The sequence below is a fragment of the Drosophila serrata genome, unplaced genomic scaffold, assembly GCF_035046125.1.
Source record: "Drosophila serrata isolate PLE 108 unplaced genomic scaffold, ASM3504612v1 contig_276, whole genome shotgun sequence".
Taxonomy (NCBI): domain Eukaryota; kingdom Metazoa; phylum Arthropoda; class Insecta; order Diptera; family Drosophilidae; genus Drosophila; species Drosophila serrata.
In genome coordinates, this window is record NW_028257174.1 from 2,858,788 (window position 1) to 2,881,604 (window position 22,817).

At 37.2% G+C, this 22,817-nt stretch overlaps 3 protein-coding genes across 4 annotated transcripts in view; all 3 read right to left on the minus strand.

Moving 5' to 3' along the window:
- Position 1: 1 nt before the first annotated feature.
- LOC110180616 (uncharacterized) lies at positions 2-6,965 on the minus strand. 2 transcript variants are annotated; one of them, XM_020948299.2, is made up of 6 exons: positions 6,186-6,965; positions 4,505-4,897; positions 2,143-2,275; positions 1,882-2,066; positions 1,227-1,809; positions 2-1,154 (listed from the first exon to the last, which is right to left on the minus strand). In XM_020948299.2, the coding sequence occupies exons 1-6, from the start codon at positions 6,222-6,224 to the stop codon at positions 898-900; spliced, it is 1,590 nt and encodes a 529-aa protein (XP_020803958.2). In that variant the 5' UTR covers positions 6,225-6,965; the 3' UTR covers positions 2-897. The 2 variants fall into 2 exon arrangements, with proteins under 2 accessions (XP_020803958.2, XP_020803959.2); XM_020948300.2 differs by lacking the exon at positions 6,186-6,965 and having other exon boundaries at positions 2,858-4,507.
- Positions 6,966-7,182: 217 nt separating this feature from the next.
- On the minus strand, positions 7,183-9,173 carry LOC110180617 (pH-sensitive chloride channel 2). Its single transcript, XM_020948301.2, has 2 exons — positions 8,652-9,173; positions 7,183-8,588 (listed from the first exon to the last, which is right to left on the minus strand). Exons 1-2 carry the CDS (start codon positions 9,088-9,090, stop codon positions 7,420-7,422), a joined length of 1,608 nt encoding a protein of 535 aa, XP_020803960.1. The 5' UTR covers positions 9,091-9,173; the 3' UTR covers positions 7,183-7,419.
- Positions 9,174-9,594: 421 nt separating this feature from the next.
- The window catches only part of LOC110180619 (uncharacterized), a 106,131-nt gene continuing 92,908 nt past the window's right edge, over positions 9,595-22,817 (minus strand). Inside the window, exons 8-9 of the mRNA XM_086835536.1 lie at positions 13,111-14,052; positions 9,595-11,427 (exon numbers count right to left, since the gene is read on the minus strand). Of these exons, the coding sequence (XP_086691662.1) occupies positions 13,172-14,052 (881 nt within the window). The 3' untranslated portion in view covers positions 9,595-11,427; positions 13,111-13,171. The remainder of the gene's footprint in view (positions 11,428-13,110; positions 14,053-22,817) is intronic.

Sequence of the window (22,817 nt, forward strand, 5' to 3'; positions counted from 1 at the left end):
GTTTTCTGTTTTCTTTCGACTTGTTTGTTTTGTTTTCTCTTTTTTTTTCTCATAATGGTTTTTATTAAAAAAAAAAAAATAAAAACACTTAAGCTAAGAATGCTTAACATAAATACATATATATATCGAATTTAATAGCAATTTTATGTGTATTACTTCATGTTTTTTTGTTGTTGTTGTTGCCTTTCTCTCTAAATGTTATTTAATATTTACTTGTAATTGTAGGTATTTCTTTTGTATTTAAATTTAAATTTTTCCATCTTCGCGTTGACATTAAAAAAGGGTGTGTTGATTCGATTTAAGTTACAGATCTTTCTGCTCATCCATGTATGTATATATATATATTTATATATATATGTATATATAAAGATGTGTTTTAGGAGGTGCATAAAATTGAAATATTGCTGGTTAAAGGGGGGGAGGAGCACTACTGTTGAGGGTTCATTGGCGGCAATGGGAACCAGGGAGGCAGGAGACCAGACACCAAACTGAACCAGCAGCTTGCCGCCGACTCTAGACTCGCTGAACAGAACATATGATTTCATAAAATCTCCATTTTCGTTGGCTGCTAAGCAATTTTGTACACAAAAAAAAGTGGAAAAAAAAGAGTACAAAAAATAAAAGTTTTGAACGCCTTCAGAACGTGTTACAAAAATATAAAATTATGAAAGAAACCTAAAGATTGATAACTCCTGGAATATGTTTCAAGTTCTCAAGATTGATTGTGTGAAAACTGTGGGTATGTGATGCTACTTTGGCTATGGCGCTAGGGCTAATCAGGGTTGTTTTCTGTTATTTTTTTCTTTTAGCAACTGATCGATTGTGGGCTTAAGCTTAGAGAGACCTTCTTTCGTTTTCTTCCTTACTTTCCATACTTTCTTTCCTTGCTAACCTACTCTACTTAGTGGGTATGAAGCGCGCCTTGACCGCCTGACCCATCGGCAGATGGAGATGCTGCTGCTGCTGCTGTTGCTGCTGCTGTTGTTGCTGCTGTTGTTGCTGCTGCTGCTGCTGCATGTGCTGGTTAATCTGCTGCTGAATGGACAGGCCGCTGGCACTGCTGATATGCTGGCTATGGAGCGGCTCATTGATCTCAATCTTAATGGCCGTGGCGGCCAAGGTAGCCTTGTTCTTGTTCTTCGGCGGTCGTCCACCTGTAGCACATATCAAAACGAAACTCAATTAGTTAAAGGATCTTTGCGGGAATGCCAAAAGCTAAGACGTACGCTGCCCCGTCGTATGCTGCAGCGATAACGGCTGACCAATCATCGCCAGCGGCTGCTGCTGTCCCGACTGCATATGTCCGGTCTTCTTGGAGCGCTTCGGTGGCGGCAGTTCATGGTGCGAGTGGCTGGTTAACAGGTGCTTGGACAGATGCTGGCGCACGGCAAACGATTCGGCACAATTGGCCACCGGGCAGGAGAGATAACGACCCTCGACATGCCGCTGCACATGCTTCTTAAGCAGCGACTCCTGATTGAAGCTGCTCGGGCAAATGTCGCACTTGAACTTGAACTCATCGTGCATCTTTAAGTGCTGATCCAAATGCGCCTGCTGCAGGAACTTCTCATCGCACTTGCCGCACTCGTACGGAAAGGCCAAACCGTGCGTCTTCATGTGCGTATGAAGCTGCGATTGCAGCTTAAAGTTCTTCTCCGGACAGCGTGGACAATAGTAGCCGGTGACGCCGGCATGCGCCTGCAAATGCTGATTGAGGGAGGTCACCTGAGTGAACTTCTTGTTGCAAACATTGCAGCAATATTGCTGCACTTTGTGGTGCGACTTCATGTGGTTGTTCAGGTTCGTCACCTGTGTGACAATGAGGAATGGATTTGGTTTAATATGAGATTAAAGAAGGACCTAAGGCAGTGGCTGACTGACCTGAGCAAAGCTGCGACCACACTCTGGTTCATTGCAAACAAAAGGACGCTCGCCGGTGTGCAGACGCCGATGATTGTTCAGGTTGGTGATCTGGGTAAAGGTCTTGCCGCAGTCCACGCACTGGTAGGGACGATCGTTCGTGTGGATGCGTTCGTGGTTCCGCAGATTGGCCGCCTGCGTGAAGCCTGCAAGGAGAATGAGAAAAAGGAGGCATTATTATATTGTCCTTAAATTATAAAAGAGGTTGTAAAGATAACCCACCTTTGTGGCAATAGGTGCACACAAACTTACGCTCCGCGGAGTGATTCCGTATGTGCGTCATGAGTGAGGATTTGCGCGAGAAAGTCTTGTTGCATAGTGGGCAGGAGCCCTCCTCGTTGAATATCAGATCCACCTGTAAAAAAGATAAAAAGAAGGAGTATTAATAATGGCTTAGGGAAGAAGTGTCAAACTTTTAGTGATGGTAAACCTTTCGCCAGGACAAATTTCCATATAAAATATGACTAGAATTAAGGATAGGAACTAAGATGACTTGTAGGAGTCAGGTAACAACTAAATCTTCCAATAAACCAGCTTAAAACAGAAGAAAAAAGGACTAAAAAGACTAAGCTCTTGGAGCTTAAAAACCCCTTGAGTGCCCATTTTGGCTTTACTATATGAAAAAGACTTACTTAAACATACGTTATTTTTAGTTTTTCAAAATTTTAATTAACAAAGTAACAAATTAGTTGTATTATCTTTAAAAATAATACAAGATCTTGATGTATTTTATCCAAACAAGCTCTAAAAACACTGCATTTTTAATACTTATCAGTCATACTCCTAGTTTGCAAGGATTTAAGTCCTATTACAATCTATTTTTGTATATGTATATGTATTTATCTTAACACGATATGGCTTTGAATATGGGAGAGTCTTTGAAGAAAGAGCGGAGAATAGCAAAATAGAATTTAGAATCCGGGGAGGCACTACTCACGCTCAACAATCTGGCGGCCAAGAGAACGGATTGCAAATTCCCGTGCGAATTCAGTTTGTTTATTGCGCGTATGCCGTCTTTACCGAATTAAAATACTAAATATTTTCAAAATATTTATAATTATTTTTTTTGCTAGCTTTTTTTGCGTGCCACGCACACCAACACACCGAAAGAGTCAGCGGAAAATGAATTTTTTCCGCTTTACACAGCGCACAAAAAGCGCTGCTCTGCGCAGCGCCAGCTACGACGTCGACGTCGACGTAGCCCGAGCAGAGCAGATATTAATGGAAAAAGAAGAACAAAATATATACGTATATATGTATTTATATATATATATAAAATATAAAGGAAAACAAGAAAGTGAGCAGCAAGAATATCAGATAGTAGAGTCTCAAATACCCTACTTTCGCATTGAAAACCTTTAAGCTTTTTCAATAAAATTGTTTTGAAACAAATAGTTAACTTTTTAAATTTGAGTACAAAATTAATATTATAAATAAAATATTTGTGATTTGAAATAAGGTAAAGTACGGAAATATGCAACGACCAAATACCAAGTTCTTCCAATTTTTTCTAAACCAAAATTTAAAATAAATAATTTAAATATAAAAATATGTAAGTAAAAGTTAAGTTGTAAACTCGTTTTAGAACTAGAAATTATAGGGCGCTCTCCCTAGTCGATATGCTCCGTTCTTAATTCTATTTATTTGTCTTCTTTTTGTTTTTGTTTTATTCTTTTTTTTTTCTTTTTTTGCAGTTCTCTGTTGCATGATGGAAAAAGAAGAAGAAAGGCAACAAGAACATGCAAAGAAACGAGCGAAATAAGAAGCGAGTGAAGAAGAAGAAGCAGAAGAAGAAACGGCTATGAATGTGCAGGCAAACGTATGTAAGCCGCTGTGTATTTATGTATATTCTCGCTTTGTGAGTGTGGGAGTTGTGAAAAAAAAGAGAAAACAGCACAACAATAATAAACAAGTGCAGCAAAAGCAAAAAGAAAATGAAAAGGAGAAGGAGAAGCAAAAGGAGCAGGAGTCTTCGCTTCCCACCGACAGGGGTGTGCACTACAGAGGGCGGGGGGGTGCTCTCCCTCTAGCAATCTAATCAGAAAAAAGGGAGAGGTTAGATCCTGGGTTTCTTTAAGTATATAAAACTTTAGTAATATAATTAATTTATATTAACAAACACATTTAATTAAAAATTCAAATGAATAAATACAATCTACAACTTGTTGCATTTCAATAAAATATATAACAAGGCCAGCCATATTTTTTTGTAAATTAATTAATTAATATAATACATATGAATATGTTTATATCAATGTATGTACATATGTATATATTAACTACCTTTTTTTTAAATTAGGTCATTGCGCTGCCTGTAATTTATCTAAATGCCAATTGGCTTTCTATATGTGCATGCCTAATGCATGTAGAAAGTAATTACAGGCTGTCCTATTTTCCAACCCAACCCCCCCCCCCCCCTTGGCATAATTAAGTATTTAAGCAAAAATGTAATCAAATGACCCCCCCTCATCTGCTTGCGCCCCTGCCTGTTCGATTGTTTGACTAAGTGGACGACGACGTTGCCCAACACTGTCAGGAGGGGAGGCGAAAGGAAACTGGAACTGAAATGGGAACGGGAACTTACATCTTCGGAATCGTCCTGCGACTGTAGATTCTCGGAAGAACTCGATGATTGCATTTGTTGTTGTTGCTGCTGCTGCTGCTGCGCCTGCTGATGCTGCAATTGCAGTACGGCAGCAGCGGCAGCGGCGTTGGCGGCATTACCACCGCCACCGTTCGTCAGCTGGGTGACGGCGTCGCTGTCGCTGGAGGAGGCCGTCGACGTCGAGGATGCGGCAGCGGCGGCTGCTGCTGCAGCGGCAGCAGCTGCGGCAGCCGAAGCGGCAACAGCGGCCGCTGCTGGCGTCGACGTTGCTGCCGCTGCCGCCGCTGCCGATTGATGGAAGTTGGAATTATTTGTCAACTGTTCCGAGCAGCGGACGCACGTGGGTATGCTATAGCCGGGCACCTGGAAGAGCTGCAAGAGAGAAACAGATGATGAAAATCACGGGCCACAATTAGTTGGAAAGTCTGGATGGAAAGAAATGCAGAATGTAATAACAATAATGCTTCTTTATTTATTGTGTCAGCCCAACCTTATACACCCATCATCTATCCCCCCCCCCTCTCACTTGCTGTCCCTCGAACTAGAAATAACAACCGAGAAGATAAACACACACACGCATGCACAAAAAATACAAAAAAGAAAAAAAAAAAGAACAGAGAAAAGAAAATAACAACAACATACATTCATAGCAAGTCAACTTGTTGTTGTTTTCATTTCATGTTATTTTTTTTCTCTTCGGTACAGCGTTTTGTTATTCTTTCGCTTTTTGTTTTGTTTTGCCGCCGCACTGCCAGCGCGCACAGCAGAGGCGTCCCTCAAAGGGGACAGTGAAATTTGGTCAAATCAGAAATTATTTATTAAAAGAAATAGTTTAGTACTCTCAATGATGCCTAATAAGTTACCATGATCTTTATCTAATTTGTAGCTATTACTTTTACTTGTGTTTAATTCGGAATTTAAAAAAAAGAAAACATTTTTAAGGCAAATAAGACGAAATAACCCCTTTGCAACGAAAGCTCAGCGACGTCACTGTCGCCTGGCTGCCTTGGCGCAATTTCTGTCATTTTGTTTTATTATGTATTTCTTTTCGTGCGGTTGATGTTGGCCGGGGGGCGGGAGGGGGCCCAGAGTAGGACGGGGGGACAGAAGAAGAAGAAGTAGGGGAACTGTTGAAAAGGAGTCAAAGTGAAAAGCAAGCGGCGAGCGGCGTAAGCAAAATGTAAAAATAATATTTTTTCAAGTTGTCGGCTTGAACAACTTTTCGGGCTGAGTTGGCTAAAAATAAAAATTGTTCAGCAATAGTTTGGGGTCGCATATGTGTATTTGTTTGTGTGTTGTTTTCGTCTCTGTGCCTCACTCGCCCTCTCTCGCTCTCCCTCTCTTTTTCGGTGTGTATGTGTGTGTATGCGAGCCGAACTTTTGGTTTTGCCTGGGAGTGAGAAAAGGAAGGCAATGCGCGCGCTTTTCAACCCCCACCCCCCGTCCTTTTCCCACTCCCACTCCCGCCCATTCATCCATCTCATATCCTCTCATCGTCCCTCCCGTTCCAACAATAACAGTTGGAAAGCAGAATCCCTGGCAAAATTCAATTGTTTAAAAAAATCAATAGAAATAACAAAATACACACCACTGACAGTTTTGTTGCATACATGTGTGTATATCGTTTTTTTTTCTTGTATTGTTGTTGTTTTGTTCTTACCGTTGCCGTTTGGAAGCATAATCTACAGATGGTGTCCATAATGTTAAAGAGAGAGTAAGAAGAATCGGTAGCAGTGGCGGCAGCGGGCGGGAGCAGGACAACGTGCGTTGCACGTCTGCGGTTCCTCTTATTGTTGTTGTTCTTGCAGTTGCTGTTATTACTATTGCTGTGGTTTCTGTTGCTGTTGTCCTTCTCGCTCGCGAAGGAAGCGGCGACAGCGGTAAAATTTACCGGTGGTTATCCATTTACACCTCCTCGGGTTCTTTTTTGTCTTTTTTTTTTTTAGATTTGATGTTTTTAGTATTTCGTTCTGTTTTATCTTTTCGTGTTTTCAGTTTACTCATAAATGATTTTTTTTGTTTATGGCATTTTTTGTTTTCTTTGCCCAAGTGATCCCACTTCGGCGCAAAAAAAAAATTATAAATTTGATTTATACAATATTTTCGTTGTACACACACACACAGTCATATGCATGCACGCACACACACACACACATCGGTTCACTTCTTCTTGTTGTTGTTGTTGCTGTCACTTCTCTTCACCGTTGTTTATGTTTGCCTTGCACTTGCACATGCGGTGCTGTTGTTGTTGCTGCGCCGTTCTTTTTTTTGCAGCTTAATTCCTTGCCTTTTTGGCGTAGTTACACGTAAAAAAAAACAACCAAACGCGTTGGAATCTTTTTTGTATTTTTTTCTTCATTTACAATTCACGACGAAGTTGTGTCCGAACGTTTTTTGGGGCCCGATGTTATTGTTGCGCTGCGTGCGAGTGTGTGTGTGTTGGGAAAAAACGAATATGAGGTTGTTGGATACCCGAACAGTAGCGGTACTACTCTCACGCATTGGTGATTCCTATCCCAGCCTGTGGTGTTGCCATCCCACTCACAGCAATGAGGAGTGGCATTGCCCAACACTAGTCAGCGAGTGCGCAACAGCTGGGCGCGTTATTTGAATTTTCAAACACAATTCCAATTGTAAAATAATCTTTGAAAAAATAATATTATTCTGTTAGGATAAATATCCATAATAATTTACTGTGCATTACAAAAGCATACAAAAACATAAATAAACAGGGATTTACATCAAATAACATTAAATACTTTGCAAATGGCATTAAAAACACATGAGAAACAATAATGGGGGCAAAACAAGTAAATGAGGCTTACAATATTTGATAAATTCACTCGATTTTCCATCTGGCTTTTGATTAATTCCAATAAAAATGGCTTAAATCATTAAATACAATAGACAAATGTCCAAAAGAACAAATTAAAGACGAGGAAAGCCAGTGGAAAAACGAACCTAGCCCGACTATCAATCCACATGGCAATTTCCTGCGGAGTCAATGTGGTCCAGCCACTCAAATCAATCTCCTCGGCCGTGTCGGCTCCATTTCTATCCGGATGATTGTTATTGGTACATCCCTGCGTTGTGGTCGATGCGGCACTAAGGGTACCAATGGATCTGGCCGCGCCCATTTGTCCAAAGGCGCTCTCCACAAAGGTCACATCCAGTTTCTGGTGGGTGGATCTTGGATTTTCCTGCTGCTGGCTTAAAACCTGATCCTCCTTAATTGTGGTAATGGGCAGATTGACGGTTAAATAATTGTTAAATCCTGGTCCACCGCCCAGCGAGGCGCTATCCCCGGCTCTCTGGAGAGCTGTGCCCGAAAAGGAACGTGACCTGGCATGACTGCTGCGGCGTCTCAGCAGATTCGGCGACAGAGTGGACTTGAGGATGTGTTTGCTATTAAGCTTCTTCACCGGCACACTGTTCTTTCGCCGCCAAATGGTGTTGACAAAGGCAAATTCCACCATGCTGCCAAATATGAAGATGGTGCAGCCCAGGAACCACACCTCCGATACCTTGATATAGCTTACTTTGGGCAGGGTTTTGCCCTGGGCCGAGGCCAATGTGATGAAGGTCAAGAGGGTGCTGGTGCCTAGTGTGATTCTTGGCGGTGCCTGATCCGCTTGCAGCCAGAAGGAGACCCAGGATATGGCCACAATAAGCATCGAGGGCAGGAAGTAATCCATTAAATAGAAACCCACTACACGGGTGAGATGCACCTTGAAGCTCAGAGAGCTATAATTGCCAGCAAAGGCTCCATGCCTCAAATCACTGAGATCCGCATTGATTACCGTCTCATTGGACCAAGAGCGCTGCAGCACAAACTCGGTGAGATGGAGGGCAGGGTCGTAGGTAATTGGTCGCTTCTGTTCCCAGTGCAGCACCAGCTCCGATGTGTTGTACATCCAGCTCTCCAGCACCGTGGAGCATTGCTGCTCGTCGAAGGGGAACTTCTTGAGATCAAGCCAGCAGTAAAGCGTAGCCTTGATGCGGCTTGAGACAATGACGGTGCCATCGGGGGAAATGGAGGTGAGGATGTCCTTTTCCGTGAGGCCTGCAAGTGGATTCACCGGGATTATAGTTAGGGAAATGTATATACATATCTTTTAAAGCTCACCTAAAATGCTGGAATCCCGCTCATTGGCCAGAAATATGTGGGGCATCCACAGGGAGTCACGGAGCTGCTGCTCCCCCAGGATCGGCTGCTTTCTCTTGGGGCTCACGCCACGAAAATTAAGACGAGGATCCAAATAGCGCAATTGGAGTAAGGCATAAATCTTAAATTGGAGATCGTGGGCCTCCAGATTCTGCATAAAGTAGATGTATGCACGCATATAGACATCAACGGGCAAGCGCTGGCCACTTTCCGAAAAGGTCACCGGACGTTCCAAGCGATCGTAGCGGCAGCCATGGGTCAATTTATCGAGCAACTGCGTCTGGGACAAACTGTCGCCATCGGCCAGCGTCGGACAGCCCTCGTCCATGGTGCCTGCGAGCACCGTTGGCATTAGCGTTAAGCTATTGAGCAAGATTTTGATTAGCAGCGACCAGTCCATGGCTAAACAAAAGAATTAAGTCTAAAAGAAAGGAAAACAAAAAATTAAAACCACGCGTATAAATTGTAACGGTTAATGCAAGATGGCGGTGTAGTGTTGGTGAACGAGTAAGAGCGTAACAGTCTGTTAACTGTAGCTGGGAAATGTTAAGTGGTCTCTGCTTGCAATTTGTAACTATCGCACGAAAATCACGAGAGCCAGAATATTTTAAGCTCTAATAACATACATTTGAATACATTACACAAATAAAAAATAAATAATACTTCGAAAATCAATACCAGCATAACTTGTATAATCTATTTTTATAAAAAAATTCCCTCAGGTTCTGCGTTTAACAGCACACAGCTTTCTGTACGTACGAAATTGTGCGCCTAACAGCTCACTGTTATGACTAACAGTTGGCGGTAAGAAGGCGCTCGAATTCAAATATTTAAAAATGATAATATTTGTGCACATAATTTCAATAAAAAAAAAAACACCACCCAGAATTAACGTCATTACTCATTTAAGTTTTTATTGATTTTATTTTACTGCTGCACTTGTCATAAATATACAATTGGGTATATTTCAACATTTACAAAGTTACGCAAGTTTTTTGTTTTTGTTTTTTTTTTTTGGTTTTGTCGTAGTTTTCTTTTGTAGTTCAAACATTTATTTAAATTTATGAATTCAAATTCATTGATAATATGTATGCATAGTTTTATTTTCCTCATGTCACCGATTTCGCGCTTATTTTAATTACAAAAAAAAAAAAAAACAATTACCTATATATATATATATTTGTTTTGTTTTTGTATATATATATTTATGTGTGTGGCATATTTATGTCGTATTTAGTACATATTTTATAATTTTACTAAGCTTGATTTACGTATAAAATGTGTCTTGATTATGGTAAATGGGTATTGCGGATTATGTAGTTGCGTTTTCTCGGACTCTGCTTACATACATTTAAAAAAGAATTTCTCTATTTTTGGTTTTTATTTTTATTTTTTTATTCGTACACTTAGAAAGTGGAATTTCGAATATATCGAAAAGAGGAGAACCTTTCTTTGAAAATTGCAATGAGAATTGAAGTTGGGATTAAACACAAATGTGGACAGTTTTTGGAGCAAGTTTATGGTTTAAAGTATAAAGAAGAATATAAAAGGTACAGTTTAATTATTATTAATAATTATTAAATAATTTTAACTCATTTTATTTGGTGTTAATAAATATTATAATGAAATGGTAATCCTTGGCTCTGCTTAAGAATTCCAATCAAGTTTAAAATACTTTATAATTCTCAAGTTGGATTTTGGGAGATGCTTGGCATGCGAAGATAATGAAAAAAGGACATTGGCTATAACAGAAAGAGCAATTTTAATAAAACTATTTAATAATTTTCTTTTATTTTCTTTTAATTCCAACTTCCTCTCCCTTTGCATTTTTCTTGCCTGCTTTTCCTGCTGTTTTTTCGGTTTTCTTTTATTTATTTTTTTTTTGTTCTCTGCATTTGTATTTAGCTCTACATTGACTAGTTATATCCTTTGCTTACACATCTGATTTTCTTAGGATCTATGGAAATGTATCTTCGCCTCGGCTACAATATATGTATATATATATATATACGCTACAAATATATATTTTATGTACAGTGATAGTTCGACTTAGGCTACAATCTCTTTTGCTGGTCCAACGGGACTCCTTGAAAATTTTCCACTAATTGCACACGCACACACTCAATTAGAGACACACACACACTCCTTACACACACTTACGTCTTACGTTTTGCGGGGGGTGGAAAAAAAAACAACAACAACATACGCATTACACAGACTAAAAAAAAAATTACAGTAGTTTTTTACTTTACACACTAATTCCGATTCGATCTAGGGTTTTAGGACTATGTCTAAGGCTAATCGCTAACTAATACTGCTGAAGGGATACATCAGTGATCCTTGGATACTCCTTAGATGCGATCCTTTTCCCCATGCGTCTCCTGCAGCTCCAGTTCCGTTTCTTCGGCGAGCGTATAAACACCGGAAGTGGCATTATTCCCACCCGTGGGCGTGGTCAGGACATCGAGGAGGGGACTGCTGAGCGAGGAGTAACCCAAACCGGAATCACTGCCATGGGCAATGCAGCTATTACCGGGCGTGGTGACCATATCACCGGTACCCGTAACCGAACCGGGAAGTCCAGCCGACGTGGAGGATGCGGCGACGGCGACGGCGGAGGCGGCGGCGGGCGTGTAGGCAGGGGCAGGAGCCAGGCGGGCGCCATTTGGATCCATCGTCAAAATGGGCACCAGCTCATGGTTGACATAGTCTTTCATCACCAGCGATGTGGGGGTGTCTGTGGGGAAATATTAAATATATTAAATATAATAAAAGTATTATATATATTAATTATAATAAATATATTATATATAATAAATATATTAAATATAATAAATTTATTATATAAAATCAACAAAAAAAAACTACATTCGAGAAGCCAAAGTTTCTATATCCTTGCAGTTTGCTTATGAATTGTAGGATTGTATCAGAAATCGATCATAACTAAGCTCATATATTATTATTTTTTTTAATCGATATTTTTAGATATATTTGTATGAAAAAATTATCACTTTTCTAGTTTTTAACATATTTTTATGAAAATCGGAATACTATATAATATAAATGTCAGAGAAACGGTTGTTAAATGTAGAGAATCAGTAAGTATCTATGATCAGTAATTAACTAATAGCAGTAAGTATCTATGACCAGTAAGTATCTATGACCAGTAAGTAACCATGATCAGTAAATAATTATCGTCAGTAATTAAGTCTGAACAGTAATTATGTATGACCAGTAAGTAACTCTGAACAGTAAGAATCTATGACCAGTGAGTAACTATGATCAGTAATTAACTATGATCAGTAAGTATCTATGGCCAGTAAGTATGTATGTATGATCACTTACTAACTTTGAACACTAATAAACAATGACTTGCAACTTTTGTAACACAACACATTTCTAAGACTTGGCTGGCAGCAGTCACTTCGTTCCGGGGATGCTAGAACAAGTTGAGAATCATATGTACAGATGCGCGAGATTTGTTTTGGAACAAGAGCAAGCTATTTGAATGGAACTATGGATTTATTCTTCTATATAATTTTACTGCTATATAAGTCGAAGCATGGCGAATCGATGGACTATATATATATACATATATATAGCTGGTATAGGAACGACCAGACATTTTAAGAAACAAATCATAACCTTTTCAGTTTTTAACAGATTTTTTATCAAATTTAATATATAGCCATTATATATTAATCTAGAATTTTCTGTAAAATTTTATGAAAATCGGTCTACTATATCATATAACTGTCATACAAACGATCGTTAAAAAGTTCAAAACTGTAATGTAAATATATATGTTTATCTGAACATTTTTTCGACAAATCAAAATTGAAAAAAATTCATAGCTCAGCCAAAAATGCATTAATTTATATAGATAAAATGATTTGCCTGTTGATGTTGATCAAGAATATATATGATTTATAGGGTCGGAAATGACTGCTTCACATTCTTTTAAGCTTCTGACTAAAAGTATAATACCATTTTTTAGTAGATTTTAACTATATATTTACGTGACAATTTTGTCACGCCAAAAGTGCATTAATTTTAAATTGGAAAGCGTTTCTATGTTAGTTTTTATCACCTTAATAAATCTGTGTACTCAATTTAAAAAGTAGAAAATTAAATTTTTTTTTTAAATTTCAACTATGTAACCCCTTATTTATTTTTAGAAAAAAAGGCCAAAAAAAGTGTTTCTCTTTTTTATGCCTAGAAAGATTCGCCTGTTGATGCTGATCAAGAATATATATGATTTATAGGGTCGGAAATGAGTCCTTCGCAGAGTTTCAAGCTTCTGGATTATATTTTTGCCAAGGAATTTTTATTATATCCTTCAAAGCTCTCCCTATTTTATAGCATACTTTTATGCAGAATTTAATTTAATTTAAAATCTCCTAGACATCCTTATTCTCACCTGTCACCAGGGTCTCTTCGGTGGGGTTACGCTGGTAGAGATGCCCTCGCTTCTCGTAGTGTCAGGATGCTGGCACATAATACTGGCCACCCTCCTCGTGCGCGACATCCATCATGGAACTGCCAGGACCACCGGTGCCACCTCCACTGCCCGATCCCACCAGACCAGGTCCCGAATTGGCGGCACTTGTCTTCTTAAACTCCACCACAATCCGTATCCGATGGACAATCTCCTCGTGAATGACATTGAAACACATGGCCGTGAGTGTCATGCCGGACATTATGTAAACCGAACAAAACCAGGTGGTGGCATTCGATTCCCTACGCAATCCTGGCAACATATCACCAAATCCAATGGTGGACAGACTCATGAAGCAAAAGTAGATCCCATCCAGAATGGGCCAGTTCTCCAGGCGATATAATACGGCTGCACCAAACACTATATAGATGATCATCATGGAAAAGCAGAGCAGGATGGGTGCCAGGATGCTCAGGCCATGCATCGATCCTCTTGACTCGCTGGCACTCAGCGAATCAATGTCACCCATTCCACCCAAGCCACCCACAGTGGCCGCGGAGGGTGGATCAACTCCTCCTCCCCCAACACCACCGCCGCCGGCATCCTTCTCCGGCGTGGCATGGTACACATCCCGGACATAGTAGGGTTCCTGCATCACCGCCTGCTGCTTCCTCAGCTCCTCCTGTTGCCGCTTCCTACGCATCCTTCGCTCCTTCTCCGCCATCCTTTTCTCGTCGTAGCAACAATAGCCACAATTGGAGCACAGGCAGCAGCACAGAGCCTTGGAGAAGACCTCTCGAGCCACTCTAGCCAGGATACTGCCCGTGCTGCTCAGGTAAACGAGGGTCAGCGGTATGCCAAAGAAGGCATAGGCCAAGGTGACAATCCTGCCGAGAGTCGTCCTGGGTGCAATGTTTCCATAGCCTGAGGAGGGGGAAAATAAAACATAAAGAGAGATTAATTAATTTAAAATAGGAAAAGTAAATATAAACTTGCAGTTAGCAATAGAATTAGGAATAGGAATTAGGAATTAGAATAGCATCGAATTAAAAATCGATCATCGATCGAATTGGAAATCGATCATAAGGTTAAGATATTCACATTATTTGAGTTGATATTTATGGAGATTTTTATATGAGAATTTTTTCCACAAATCAAAATTTGAAAAACGCATAACTTAGCTAAAAATGCATTTAACTCGGAAAGCCTTCCTATGACAGTTTTTAATAGGTTAATAAATCTGCATACTCAGTTTAAAACCTTAAAAATTAAACATTTTTACCCATTTTAGGAAATTTCCTTTTCTTTTTTTGAAAAAAATTTGAAAAAATTTTTTTTTTTACCGGAGGTAACTAAAATATTCCCCTGTTGATGCTTATCAAGAATATATATGGTTTATAGGGTCGGAAATGACTCCTTCCAATAGTTTTAAGCTTCTGAATAAAATTATAATAACAATTTTTAATCGATTTTAACTATATATTTATGTGACAATTTTTTCAACAAATTACGAGTTTAAAAATCTCATAACTTAGCCAAAAATGCATTGATTTTTATTCGGAAGCTAGGTCTAAGCTAGTTTTTATTAGGTTAACAAATCTGCATACTCAGTTTAAAATATTAAAAAATTGAAATTTTCGTCAACATTTTACCGATGTAATTCCTTATAAAATTTTGAAAAAAATCTAAAATTTGTATTTTTACCGATTTATGGCTAGATCGATTCAGCTGTTTATGCTGATCAAGAATATATATGATTTATGGGGTCGGAAATGATTATTTCACGGCTTTTCAAGCTTCTGACTAAAATTATAATACCTTGAAAGGTTATAAAAAAACATGAGGCATAATTTTCGCTCTTATTAAAATTGTCTAAATCCTCAAAACATATATTCTATTACTTATTTTATTTAATTTTATCAAGCAGAGTTTTGTATTAAATACTAAACTTAACATATAATATATTTAATAAATAATATAACAACCTCTGACTGCTGGTATCTTTAAGATTTAATTAATTTCTTTTAATTAAATGATTATTACTCTCACATGGCATTTTCACCGTATTTTTCTACCTAATATTTTCATATTAAAATATACCTACCCTCCTTATTAAGATTTATATTTTATTTCCTTTTTATATATGTATATATATATACTTTCTCTTTTTGGTTTTCCCACATTAATTTGGCAAAAGTCAATTTGTGTGATTCCCCCGAGAGATGCCGACTTATTGACATTACCCAAATGAGCCGTAACTTCACATATAATCCCCATTTCCCTTTTAACCCCCCTTTCCCCCACACTCTACGCCCATGTTGTAAAGGCCACCAAAAATAATTAAGCTGGCAGAGGCAATAAAAATGCTTAACAAGCTTAAGGCCGGAAATTCCCTAAGGAAATATATATACCAAAAAAAAAAGGAAAATAAAAATGTAGGCGGGCATGGGGAACAATTGAGCAGGTGGGCGTGGTCACACACACACTCACACACATGCATGGCAGGTGTGTCATGCATAAATTTGAAAATTTCTTAATTTTATTGTTCTTCTTTTTGGTCTGACGGCGGTTTTGCAATATATATATTTTTTTTATTTGTACGTGGGCGTGGTTTATTGGTTCTTCTATTTCTGTTTTATATTTTTTTCCCACTCCTTACGCTTTTTTTTTATTGAACACAAATGTTGCCTGGAAGTGAGTCATTTGAGATTGAGGTGGCAGAAGGAAGTTTGCAAAGGCAAATGAATCGAATCAATATGGGTGTATCACATGTGGCAGGGCTCAAGTGCCTTCGGCTTCTGTCATTTTCACAAAAAAAAAAAAACAGGAAAAAAACGGGGAAGTACATACAAGTACGAGGGATAAGTGCACAGAGAAAAAATATATCTATAAATCAGAAATTACTAGGATTGGGAGATGCCTTGAAAAGGTTGTTTAAAGTATGGTTTAAATAGGTATTAAAATAAAATGTATGTAAGCTATTTAAATGGGAATATTTTTAGAGCATTTTTTTTAGCATTTTAAAAGCTTATTTTCTTTCAGTGTTTCCTAAGAATCTACTTTTAGCTTAGAAGCTGCATCAGGAAGCGGATTTTCGGTTACAACCTTGGCAACCATGTAATTGCGTTGACAGCAAATTTAAATGAAATCCATCCCCCGTTTCCTTCTCCCAGACAAAATGTCAATGTGTCACAAAGCAGACGACAGCTCAGCATATATCCTTCCCTCCAAAAAAAAATATATATATCCCAATATTGTTCCTATATATCCCCCCTCCGCACATTGGTCCCATTGTCACAGGACATAAATCAATCTTGGCCAAGATTTTCGGCAGCATTTTCTTGATTTATTTGCACCACTGTGCAGCGCACACACACTACGCCCCTCTTAAAAGGGGGGCTTGTGGGGGTAAATCCCCCCGAAACCCATGGCTAATAATATTGCCATTGACCCGACTCGAGGGGGCTGTAAAACTCAGCTGGCGCGCTGTCAATTTGCCGGGATATCGGGGCTACTCAGTAGGAACTCGGAAGGAACTCATGGCAAGTCAAGGATAACGAGGCCGGGGCATGTGGATAAGAGAGGTATTGAAGGAAAAGGCATCTACATATTTTATTGAAAGATATTGAAAGATTTCAATATTGTGGAGACACCAGGGGGGAGAGGGGGAGAGAGACACACATGGGCGTTAAATGGTTCCAACTTTGAAGGTTTTGAAGTACTGAGAGGAAAGCATTGCCAGTCCTTTGGTAATTGAAATATATAAAGGTTTCATATTATATTTAATAGAAAGCAAATAACTAGATAGTTTTCAAAGCTATATAAAAATAAATAAATAAATTCGAATTCTGAAACTTGCTTTAAACTTAAACTTTATTATAACCCTGAAGGGTATTCAAATTTTAGTCAGAAGCTTCTAAAATAGTGAAGCAGGCATTTTCAACCTTATAAATCATATATATTCTTGATCAGCCGAATAGATCTAGGTACCTCCGACAGAAAGAAAATTTTTACCAATTTTTTTCATCATTTTATACTTTAAAATTGCCTAATTTAAGACAAACAGTTATAGTTTAAACTAAGTATGCAGATTTGTTAACCTATCAAAAACTAGCTTAAAACTGGCTTTTGAATAAAACTCAATGCATTTTTATGCGATTTTCAAACTTTAATTTGTCGCAAAAATTTGCATATAACAATATCTATATTAATATTAATTGACAACTGTTCATTATGTTCTCGCTGTGCTGCCTTTGTTATAAATAATAAAATAAACACATAAGGTAAAGAGTTACATTCAAAAGGATAACAATAGAATTTGCAGGTTTACCTGCAGGCTAATTAATATTTGCTTTCGATTTAACTTACTAAATGCTGTTGTTTTAAAACAAAGCTAGTTCAATTAATAAGAGGAATTTGTGTTTAATAGATATAATAAAAGAAAATGAGTTATTAAACACAAAAGGAAACAAATGTATTTAGAATAAAGAATATTAATTAACAATTAAGTTCTACTATCTCTAAAGCATTTAATTTGCATTTTAAAAATTCGAAACCATTCAAGTTCACTTCTATATATTCCTATAACCCAATCCTATTAAGAAAATCAACCCACAACATATTTAGCCATTACAATTCCGATCACAAAAGTCGATTATTTTTGTTACCATTACAACTTCAATTACGAGCTGCCCAGCAGGACTCCCCTTTGCCTTCGATAGATATCGATTATGCTTCTCAAAAGGGAAATGCAAATAAATCGTGCAATGGCTGCCAAATTGGGGATGGGGCTAAGCCGATAGGCGAGTGAATTATTTATCGAATATGCGTGGCGGGCAAGTAAATACAATTACACTCTCACAACTTGAACACACGCTCGCGCCATAAACAACTAGGCCTAATCTGCCTTCGACTCCGGTTATCCCTTCGGCTCATTGAGGCCCATTTATATAGATGTATATATATATACATATATATATATCGATGGTCCACACATAACACAAAATGGCGGGGCATAAAACCGAATCGCTGGGCCCCAAAGATGCGCAATTGATGATAGTGACTACGGACTACGGACTGTTCTGCTAATGGAACTCAGTTTTCTCCCCGGGTGTGTGTGTGTGTGTGAAAATGGAAAATGAAATTTAAAATTATTTTGCAACTAAATTACTTGTCTTATTGCTGTCCAGGGGATTGGACCGATCCCGATCCGGTCTCTCCTATTTATTGTACCAGCGACAGGCCGAAGGACCTCGAGGACCTCGAGGAACGGAAGGAAGGAAGGAAGGAAGGAAGGAGCCTGGCTGCCTATAAATTCGCATTTATGCCCAAGACAATCATAGAACTCACGCCAATGCTAAGGGGGATATAACTCAACTCGAGGATACCCTGGGGTTATACTAAAATATATTACTATTCCTTCTTAGAAGTATTTTGAAATATTTTTAAAGGCATTTTTAAATAGGCCAAAAAAATATACTTATTAAAAAAATAATATAAAGCTATTTTAAGTTGTCTAAATAGGCATTTTTAAATACTTTTTTTAAGTTATTTATAGATATTTTCTGTTTCTTTTTATTTTAGGAAACCAAATTAAAATTGAAGAGCAGAACTTTGTAAATATTTTTAGGATTTTAAACCTACTAAACTTTAAATTTTAAGCAGAAAATGTTTAATATTGTTAGGTATTAAATAAGACCCTTAAAATTATAAAGTAACCTCTTTAAAAAATTGTTTGGCTATCAGAAAAATATATACATGAAAACTATTTTGAAAATCTGTGTTTAAAAGGCCTAATAAATATCTTAACAGAATAATTTTTTAAAGGAGTTTATGGGTATAACATTTTGTTATATTTAATTGAGCAAACTCAATAGCTATTTAGGTAAACAGAACACCAGTTTTAATGTTTATTTAATATATCTGAAAACCCTAAAATTACATCAATGTCTTTTGTTTATTTCTGAATATTTACCCATTACTTATTCTTCCTTAAAATTTCCATTAAAAAAAAATTATAAAATTAAAAATTAAACAAAACACCCATAAAAGGGCACCAACTATTATAGAGGGTAGCTTGAATATGGCGCAATGGAGCTCGACTTGGAGCTAGAAACGCCTGCATTCGAGTATTTGTTCGAGTATATACTCGAGAGTGGCTTAGGTCCTGTTCTCTCTCCTCTGGCCAGAAGCATGGACCAATAATCATAATCATATTGTTTGGGATGCCCGGCCAAGAACAATGAAGACCTGCTCTCTGCGCCTGGCCAAAAATACAACACAACCCACAAAAACAATAATAATAATAATAATAATAATAATAATAAGCAAGGACAAGGACGAGGAGGTGGCATTGGGTGGCGGCAGGATGTCATGTTAATACAAATGTCCTGGCAGTCTGCTGACTAACGCAATTGCAAACTGCCCCGCCCCTATTTTCCCTCCCATTTTTATGCATTTGCAAAGCAACAAGAAAAATAACAAGAAACAAAAGCCAGAAGGACTTTGGAATGGTAATGATGGTTGGGGTCCCTTTTTCCTGGTCCTATATTTGCTTTCTGGCCTTTTGGCATGAACTGCCAAGATCAGCAGAAAATTTTTGCAAATTTTATTTTATAGCATTTTCACAAGTGGAAAGTCGTGTCGATGTGTCCCACACACATACACTTGAGTATATATATACATATATGTATATACAGATACAGATACTTATGCGTTCATATAAATTCCTAGATGTAAGCACCGAGCAAAAAACAAACAACTTTAAGAAGGTTAATTATTTAATCTGGAATTTTTTAGTATTATTATATACTTTGTAAATTCATTTATTTAAGTACAGAAACTAATTCTTGTTTAGTTTAGCCTTAAATATTATTTAAAATATTTTTCTTGGTATAAATCTGCATAAATTATGGAACAAATGTTGAGTGACTGTTGTGTCCCTAGGGTCTTTAGTTAATTTTAGTGGCTAATGTTTATACTTTAGAGAATTATTTATATAAAAAGAATTTGAGAAATATAAAAACTAAGCAAAGAAGCAACCCTTAAATAATATTTAAACAAATTTGTATTATTATTTGTATGCTAAAATTGCAAGAAAAAGAATTTGGAGTAAAGTCCAGATGGCAGTTTAACAAGGAAATCAAGGTATTTTTGTTTGATTTGGCTAAACAAAATTTTATAAAATATATTTTATAACAAAAAAAACTTTAAAATATATAAATTTAATATAAAAAAATCTTAAATAATATTTTAAAACATTTTTGATATAATTTTGGTGCTTAAAATTAAAATGAGTGCAGGGTAAAGTTTGTCTTTATAAAGCAACTCAATTTGGTATTGATTGATAATTTAGAAAATATTTAATTTTAATAGCAAACACTTCAAAATAAATAAAAAAATATAATGAACTTCTTAAAAATAAGACCAATATAGTATTATCATTTTTTAAACTATTATTTTTATTGTTAAATTAAAAGAATAAAAGTAAATGAAAAATGTCTTATCTAGATTCGAGTTTATCAAAGTAAAAATTAAAAAAATAAATATCTAAGTGACAAATATTCTTCAGAGATTTTTCCCCTAAATAACTAATACTTTATTCTTATTTCTCCAAGTGTATCTATGCACTTGTGTGCGTGTGTGAGTGCTGATTTGCGTGTGTTTGTGTCTCGGCCATTCGGGCTAAGCAAATAGCTTCGTTTGTTGTTTTGCTCTATCAATATTTGACTTTCGGCTTGCTTTTTTTCCTACTTTTTCTATTTCTTTTTTTTTTAGGGTGAGCCTACAAAATTACCGTCCAAAAAGACAGGCGGCAGAGTGAGAGGGAAAAACGCACACGGCAGCAGCATTCGTCGTTGAAAATTTTCCCTGGGAACTGACAACTGGCAACAAAAAGCTGAGAGAATCGAGAAAAGGTAAGGTGGTAGGAGAGGGGAAGGAAAAGCCTGCGGATGGATGTGTGTTGAATTTTGGGGCTTAAAAGTTTTTCCTCCCCACAAACCAATATTTAAAATTGGGCAGGACAGGTCCATGGGAGCACCTCAAGGGGCCGGCATCCCTGCTGACAAATGCCAATTGAGAAATCCTCGACAGAGTCAGCAATCGCAGACTTATCGAATTAGTTTTTTTATTTTTTTTTTTTTGGGTAATTGAAAGGACCAAGGGTCGAAAATCGATGACAGAGTGGCGGGGTCAATGAAATGGAGCCGATATTGAATACATATCGATTTTAAATTGGGTCTTTAATTAGGCAAAGGTGTTAAGGGTGTACTTTGATTAGCTTATAAATAAATTGTTAAACTTTAAAAAAGAAACTAAAGCAAACAGTTAATTATTGCTTATCCTTTTCCATAGTTACTGGTTACTAAATCGATAAATAATCGTTATATTGAATACATATCGATTTTTAATGGGGTCTTTAGAAAGTCAAAGCTATTACTCTAACTATACAATAAAAAAAATTTTCATATGTACGAATAAAACTTAAAAAAATAAACTAAAGCAAACAGTTAATTATTGCTCATCCTTTTCCATAGACACTGGTTAGTAAATCGATAAATAATTGTTATATTGAATACATATCGATTTTTAATGGAGTCTTTAAAAAGGAAAAGCTGTCAAAGGTTTACTCTAACCAGCCAATAAATAAATTGTTTTACTTAAAAAAATAAACTAAAGCAAACAGGAAATTATGGCTCATCCTTTTCCATAGACACTGGTTAGTAAATCGATAAATAATCGTTATATGCCACCGATAACACTTTAGCTACTCCCTGGATGCACATCTATCCATATTACCAAAACGCAGCTCTTAAGGCTTGAATTACACCGGCTGCGCTATGCAAACCAGCATCATGGATGTGACCATGTGGGATTCTCATCCTCATCCTCATCCTCATCCTCATCCTCATCCTCATCCTCATCCTCATCCTCATCCACATCCTCATCATCATCGTTATCATCCTTGGTATCACCAACAAGAACCCCACATTTAGCACCCCGTTTTTGTACACAATTTTAGACCCCGTTTAGCTGGCAGTTTTACTCAGTTTTTCGTGCTTTTTAGCCACCTCAACCTCAGTCCTCCTCCTCTCCTTAGTTGCCATCAACAACAGCAGTGGGTCCAGGCCCAAATGCACTCATGCGATGGTGTCAAAAGGTGTACGGGTCATGCTCATGGCCTTTACCCGTTCTCACCTTTACATACACTAAGGAAAACAGGGGGAGAAAGTTCTGGAATTTTGGTAATTTAATAAGGGTTGAATTTGTAATTTAAAGGGTTAAGTAAAATTAAATCCACTTTGATTAAATCGATATTTATTGATATTTTGTTTAATCGATATTAACTATAATTTTATATGCAATTTTTTCCACATATCAAGTTTAAAAATCTCATACCTAAGCCAAAAAAGCATTAATTTCAATTCGGAAAGCGTTCGTATGCTAATTTTTAGCAGGTAAATTAAATTTTTTAATCAAATTACCCATGTTCACAATTATTTCGAAAACTAAAATTTTAAAAATTGTATACCTAAATCAAAAACTCATTAATTTCAAATCGGAAAACCGTCCTATGTTAGTTTTTATTAGGGTAATAAATCTGCATACTCAGATTAAAATGTAAAAAATTAAAATTTTTGTCAATTTTTGAACATAATAACCCCTTTACTTTTTATTAAAAATATTTA

Excerpts from the sequence above, each read along its gene's own strand:
- LOC110180616 (XM_020948299.2), bottom strand. The coding sequence starts at position 6,224 with ATGGACACCATCTGTAGATTATGCTTCCAAACGGCAACG. Across the intron at positions 2,067-2,142 it reads GTGCACCTATTGCCACAAAG|GCTTCACGCAGGCGGCCAAT; the intron begins GTGGGTTATCTT and ends TTCTCCTTGCAG. Across the intron at positions 1,810-1,881 it reads GTGGTCGCAGCTTTGCTCAG|GTGACGAACCTGAACAACCA; the intron begins GTCAGTCAGCCA and ends ATTGTCACACAG.
- LOC110180617 (XM_020948301.2), bottom strand. The coding sequence starts at position 9,090 with ATGGACTGGTCGCTGCTAATCAAAATCTTGCTCAATAGCTTAACGCTA. Across the intron at positions 8,589-8,651 it reads GCGGGATTCCAGCATTTTAG|GCCTCACGGAAAAGGACATC; the intron begins GTGAGCTTTAAA and ends ATCCACTTGCAG.